Source organism: Mastacembelus armatus, chromosome 19 (genome assembly GCF_900324485.2).
Source record: "Mastacembelus armatus chromosome 19, fMasArm1.2, whole genome shotgun sequence".
Classification (NCBI taxonomy): Eukaryota; Metazoa; Chordata; class Actinopteri; order Synbranchiformes; family Mastacembelidae; genus Mastacembelus; species Mastacembelus armatus.
Genome location: NC_046651.1, coordinates 16,004,781 through 16,011,902, shown reverse-complemented (window position 1 = coordinate 16,011,902; position 7,122 = coordinate 16,004,781). Strand labels below are relative to the sequence as shown.

At 39.7% G+C, this 7,122-nt stretch overlaps 1 protein-coding gene across 1 annotated transcript; it reads right to left on the bottom strand.

Moving 5' to 3' along the window:
• Positions 1–1,521: 1,521 nt before the first annotated feature.
• On the bottom strand, positions 1,522–6,375 carry tekt3 (tektin 3). Its single transcript, XM_026315857.1, has 8 exons — positions 6,238–6,375; positions 5,443–6,035; positions 4,831–4,914; positions 4,671–4,741; positions 4,430–4,573; positions 3,857–4,079; positions 2,890–3,044; positions 1,522–1,953 (listed from the first exon to the last, which is right to left on the bottom strand). Exons 2-8 carry the CDS (start codon positions 6,010–6,012, stop codon positions 1,737–1,739), a joined length of 1,464 nt encoding a protein of 487 aa, XP_026171642.1. The 5' UTR covers positions 6,013–6,035; positions 6,238–6,375; the 3' UTR covers positions 1,522–1,736.
• Positions 6,376–7,122: the final 747 nt, after the last annotated feature.

The following is a 7,122-nucleotide window of genomic DNA, read 5'->3' as shown; positions in this document are numbered from 1 at the left end:
TCACACCTAAATCAAAGTGCAAGTTACACCCATATACACATATATATGGGATGTGTTTGTTGTTATTCCTCTCTCCTTTCAAGAATCTGTATAGTGAAACTATTCTATTTTGGAGACATGTTGCTTTGCTTTTACTTTAACTTCTTCAGTCATAAAAGGATTTAGGTGCAGCCAGGTTTTATGATAGAGCTTTACAGCTTACGTTTTAAGTTGCATTTCTTATCTCATATCTGTGATTACACTCCGTCTCTAACTTCTATTCATTCTGTCTGTAGGGACTCGCTCAAACTGAGAAATATTGTGGTTTTAAATAATATACTCTTTTCTCACTGCTGCGATCTGATCTGCTATACAAAGGCCAGGATATGAACTAGAAATGAATGTGCAGTGGAACAAAAGTGGCTGACATTTTTAGATAATATATTTTGCTGTGATGTGATCTGTGCTTCAGTCTGATAGTGGTGATCAATGTAACGATTGGAGACGTGGTGACAACTGTGCAGGTGATGTTAAGCTCAATGTTTAGTGATTTGAGCAAAGTTTATATTGCTCAGTGAGGTCAAAGGTTATGCAGGATGTGTCATGAAGGAAGGGTTGGATGTGATAGTGTTTACTGCATGCATGTGTGTGTGTACACAGTTTGTTCAGATGTTGACTAAATAAAGAAAATGAAATGAAATCATCTTAAAATGTGGGTCAGGCCAGGGTTAACCGTTGAGATGCCACCTCAGTCTCTACTGGCGCCTGAATGCATCAAGGACTAGACAGGTTTGAGTTTTTATATGTACTCACAAATTGTTAGCCCAGTTCCTCCTACAGTTGAGGTGGTGAGATAGACACCATAAATTTCATTGAGTAAGGGTGGTAAGGACACAAAAATCCTTTCTGTGTGCACCATATTAACCAATCTTGGTGCTTGGACTCTCAGTCAGACTATCAAATCACAATATCTCACTTGTCAGCTCTTTCCTAAGGTGACATTCAGGTCAGCTGGAGTTGACAGATGTGAGTGAGCCTTCAGGGGTTTCTGTATTTGTCTTTTCTATCTGGCTGCGTTGCACAAGCTAATCCCTGCTGTTTGTTTGGAGATTACTGTCACATGTGCCACTACGACTTCTGTTTGTGCTCCACTGGACCATGGCATGTTGCCAGTGTAGTGTTGAAAATGAAAATGAACAGAACCCCTACTTGGATAGAGTCACGTCACACCTGTATACAGTGTTAAAACCAAGGCTTACATTGTAAACAAAAGGTTTAAAGTGCAGAAATGTATTGAGAAAGTGTTCATTCATAGATCTTTCTTTTGACTGTTCACGTATCTTTTCTATGACATTAAGAAATGTACAGTAGGTGTGACAGTTGAATAGTCAGTGATTAGTTTTGACAACATGTTTTTCAAGGTTAACATTTAGTAGTTTGAAGTAAGTTTCCCATTTTAAAATAGACAGAAACAAAGCAATAGGAGACACTTGTTTAATCACCGATTCTTCATCACAGCATTTTAGGTGTTTTATTCCTTTTATATATATTTGAAGTACATTACAGGTGCAGTACTCAAAATTAAGGCAATCCACTGTTTATAGTGTTTTATAGATTTTGACATCAATGTCTGGAAAGTTAAATCTTTGTGATTACATTCATATTACCAGCACCACCCTCTAAATCACTAGAAAACCACTAAAACAGCCATAGTTTATTGAAATGTTCCTCCAAGGTTCCTTTTGTTAGGACCTGATTTAGGTGTAGCCCACTAGACGGGGCATGCTGGGAAAACTCTTACGCATACTCATGCATTTCTCCTGGTCTAGGAAGAGTGAGTTGGCCTTGATTGACAGATCATGTTCCAGGGTGACTTTGGTCTTGACCAGCATCTGCAGAGTGTTCTCAGCCTCCATCAGCCTCTCCTGCAGTTTATGAATGGTGTCCTCAATCTCTCGCACCTCACTTACAAGTCTAAATCAGAAAGGACAAACAAGCACTTTAGTGTTCACCTTGCAGCGCAGAAAAGTGAGGAAAACCAAAGAAACATGCAGTTAAGTGACACTTGGAATAGACAAAATGAATTTTTATTAGTATTTCCTGCTTTATATTGACATATATTTATAACTGTATTATTGTCAAAAAGAGAGTGAAATGCATATTCACACAAATGACAGATAAATCCCTGATGTCCCAGTTTTTTTTTTTTTAACTGATAACACATCTGATCTTAGTATCATATCCAAATTCAACACATAAAACATTTATAGTCACCTAGTAACACTGATTTCTTTTAGCTTCGGTAAATTTATTAAGTTTTGGTTTGTAGAAAAACCAAACGGTCACTGTGAAAACTGTTTTTGCTGTAATTATTGATACCTGCCACTAGATGTTGCCAAACTGAAAACTCTACATGTGTTTATTTTAATAATATTAAATACATTTAATATTATTACAATTGACCACGTAATATAAATATTTAAATTAGCTCAGATAGATTATAGTTATTATGGATATAAGGAACCAGGTGCGTAAATAAGTGAACATATAAGTAGCTATAAGTGGTCCATTCATCAGGATAACTGATGGTGTTTAATTTTTGAGCCAACAACAAAATTTTTGTTGAACAAACATTTGAGCTGACACAGTGATTCTTTTAGGAAATTCTGGTCTTGCCCCTAACGACCAAACTATTCGTATGGCTAATAATGCTAGCTAGCCAAATGATACCACCAATAGTTTTACCACACCAAGTGGTCACATATCACCAAATGTATCTTACGTTGTATTTTTAATGCTTTTGAATACATGTTTTTCATAAGTAAGCCTGACACTGGTAGTGTTGCAGTACAGCTGAGTTTTTCCTCTAACAGCACTTCACATCGTCAGTATTACTAGTTACAGAGCTACCTATGGTATGGGTTGTCCCTGCAGAGTTCTATATTTGGCCTGCGGGTCCTTTCCTCCAGCCTGGTTTGGGCCACTTTCAGTGGAGACTCTTTGTCTCTCAGGGCCTTCTTCAGAGACTCAATCAGCATCTCAGTCTGGAAGATCTCCTGCAGAGTCTGAGAGAGGAGACCAGATGCATACAGAATAAAATGGATCTGGAAACATGTTGTCATAGTCAAATCATGGTAGTAGCAGCTGAGTCAGCATGTAAGCTAACAAAGCTGTTGGTATTAAAGGTAAAAAGACTGAAACCAGAGGTGAGATAATGAGAGAATGGAAACTGCAGCCTTTGAATCGACTGAACACGGTGCTGCACAGTGGCCTGCTTGTCCAAACCTATTCAGTGTAATTTGATTCCAGCAAATCACTTCTCCTTACAACTGACAGTCACTGAGGTTTATTAATGACTGTGTGCCTCTTATCACAGCTCCTGTCAGTGTTTAAAGCCATCACCAACACAACACAGAGACTGAATGTATCCCTGGCAATTAACCCAACGACAATGGGACCCAGTGTAGAATATGGCATGAGCAATGAATGAGGCATGTATTAGCATTTCTGTCTTCTGACAGGAATGTTTTACAGTAAATATGCACATAATCCTCGGTACAATTGTCCCTTAAGATTTGTCTTATCTCACATTCCACAGCCTATAACAGCAGGGATGCTTTTTATTGTGTGTGTGTGTGTGTGTGTGTGTGTGTGTGTGTGTGTATCCGTGTGTATCCATCCAGGAAGGTTAAAGAGAATGCTACAAACACATGATCTCTTCTTAATAAGTGGCAAATTCAGTTAGCCATGTGACTGCCTATTTGAACTAGCTTTATTGTGATGCATGCTGTCTCACTTTTCATTTTTACACACCGAATCCTCACAAACCCAATGTTTTGTATTTTGTGTAAGGAGGCCATACAGAAAAGTTAATGACCTTAGCCAGGTGTGTGTGCAGGCTGTTCTTGGCGTCACCGGTCTCTGATATGCGGTTGGTGAAGGCTACGTTGACATTGTTGAACTGGTTCCACATTTCATTGGACGTGGTGTTTAGCAGAATTTCTATCTCATCCCTCAGCTTGTGTGAGGCAGCTCGTTCGCTCTGGGAGTGCAGGATGTTGTCGTCTGTAAACCTGGACCATGAATCCGGCAGGGAGAGTCTGATGGAAAAGAAGTGACATACAGTACATTTCTGCTAGTTCATACTCAGAGAGTCTGTGAACATGCTGTATATGGAGAGTGCTTGGGCAAGATCATTTTCAGATGCTTTTAGCCACGATATGAGCATGGCCTCTGGTATGGCAATGTCAGTTGGCTGGTCCCTTACTCTGGTGCCTCTGAACAGCTATCGAATGGATTGTCTTTGGTGACATTTACTATGTGACTTTTCTGCAATTGACAATTTGAAGTAAAAGCCCAGTCTAATACTCCAGGCTGCTTTAAATGTACATGAGAATTTGTTAGTATATGTCTGAGGAGGTAACATTTGAGCATGTGAAACTATACTCACGAAGGGTCTAGTTTTTCAATTCCTCTGTAATAGCCGATACCATCTGATGTGTTCCTCAGGTGGTGACACCTGTCATCTATCCTCTGAGCTGTCACTTTGTCACCTAGGTCTCTTTCCAGTTCGTGCTGGGCTGCTCGGTTTGACCTGAGGAACCACACCCAACAAACAAGATCAAATGCAAACATACAAATTAGAATCCTGCATTTTCTAATATTTTATTCTTGCTCTTTTTCACGCTCACGACAGCTGAGCGATGGCTCTGTCCAAATGCCGCCTCATCCTTTCCTGACAGGACTTGATGACTTCCACTTCCTTGTTGCAGTAAAGAGAAGATACAGAAACTTTCTTAATTCTTCCATCAGATTGGTATCAGAAGTCACACACTGCTGCTTTGATACTACCTTTATAAGGTCTTTCTCTACATCATCATGGACCAGATCGATGGACATCCGCTTCTCTCTGTGGTACAAACACTCTTGAGACACCTATTGACAAAGTGATCATGACTGAAACAAGGTGAGATTGTTGCATTACAGGTATAATTCATAGGCATTTAACATCCAGCATTTTCTTCACTGTGACATTCAAATAGGCGAGATAGTAGTTTGTGTATGTGTAATAGATTTCCCTGTATCTATACTGTACAATGCATCTTTATCAGCTGCATTCTCCAGTTTCGCTTACCTGGAGAAGTCTCTTAAGAAAAGCCACGTGATCTTAGCCTAAAAGGCGTCATCAGTCTACTGGGTGATACTGTTGCTACAACCAAACTGGAAACCTTAGTCAACACTATTTACTACAGATACTGTGACACACCTGACATGATATGCCTGAGTGCACTAAACCGAGAGTGTTAACATTTCAAGGCAAATGCAATTTATCCTTGAAGAAATGTAAATATTTCCAGCAAGATGTCTGAATAACATAACTCACAATTCAGATATTAGTTAACACCGAGGACAAATTCAAGGTGACACACCAATGAAGTGAAGTATATTCTTAATAACCCTCACCTGAAGGGGCCCGTCAGTCTCTGTCAAGGCTCTCTCCAGCCTTCTCTTGACTTCAGTGAGAGCTGCTATCTCTGTCACCATGTTGTCAATCTCATGGCTCAGCTCAGACTTCCAAAACACAATGTCATTGAGCCTCTCACCGATGTTCTTGCTGGTACTCTCCTGGGTTCGCCTGGTCAGTTGCTCCTTATCCTGCATCATCTTAATGGTGTCTCTTCTCAGTCTCTCTGCACTTTTCCGGGACGACTCAGACTCCCTGTAATTGTTTTGGTTGGACTTGTACCAGTCGTCTGGGGTGTAGCGGTTGGTGAGCGCTGTTCTGTTAGATGGATAAAACATAGTCTTGGTTCGAACCAGATCTAAATTCTCTCGCTGGAAGGATGAGGGAGTTGGGACCATGTTACTGCTGTTGTAATAGCTGTTGGTCCTCCACAGGTTGGCATTGGGATTAATGGTCAAGACAGGCTGTGGGTTGCGATAGCTGGATGCCATGGTAGAGATGGCAGGGAGGAAGTGGCTGGTTTTTGGTCGAGCATATGTGGCTGTCAGAGTGGATCCAATCAGCTCCATTTTTGTCTCCCTTCAGGGTACCACTGGTTTCAATGCATAAAATATCTTTTCACCACATATTACCAACATACAGTCAGATATTAATGACATTTTACTCAATCAAAATAATCAGATATTAAATATAGTATAAAATCATCATACATAAAGATTAAAGATTTGTCATGTGGCTTGTGAGAGTGAATAAATAACAAAAAAAGCATTAAAACAGCTAAACAAATGTCTTACCAAGAGCTTTTCCTTCAGCGTCTTTCCGTAGGCAGGCTACCTCTCTGCTGTGTTTACCTGGAAATGAGCTCAAGAACACACTAAAGGTAAACTGACATGCATAATGGATAGGCAAGTTTGCAAGTCATTCATTCAGCCAGCCAATGGTGGTGCACAGGCTGGTGCTGCAGGAGCTGGTCTGTCCAAGATTTTTGTTGACACAGAAGCAGTTGCCATAGGTTACTGTAACACCATGCCTGGGATTTTCAAATTAATGACAAGCAGGTGCTTTTACTTTGTTCAAGTAAATTTAGTGAGATTGCAAAAGGTCACAACAGTGTAGATTTGGGGGTTTGTAACATTTTTTTATTACATTTCTGGATTTATGATTATTAGCTCATTGCAAATACAGGAAAATAAGTCAACACTACCTTTCCCCTTTGATGGCAACATTTAATTAAGCACTCATTATCAGGCTAAAATACAGAAATGATAAGGCAAAAATTGGATTGTTGTGTTACAAAGCTTTGGCAGTGTAATCACCCACAGAACCTGTGATTGTGTTCATATGACCACAATGAACCTGATGCTGCACTGAGCATTGTTGCTGTCCTCCACTTTCCTTCTTCGTTACATGTTATGTCACAAAAAAGTTTAACATTCTGATACCAAAACATTTGAATTTTTAATTAACATTATAAAGTAATATTTTTAGTATTTAGGTCTATGTTTTAGAATCCATAAGCAATCTGAGCTTTGTCTTTGAAGCAAAGGAGTTCATTTAGTCTCCAGGCAGCATCAGGTAGCTGCTTATCGTCTGTATGGATTACAGTCACCTGTTTAATGATTCATGCCACAGGAAGAGTCCACACAAACCCCTGTAGCACAGAATAATAATCTGTGTTA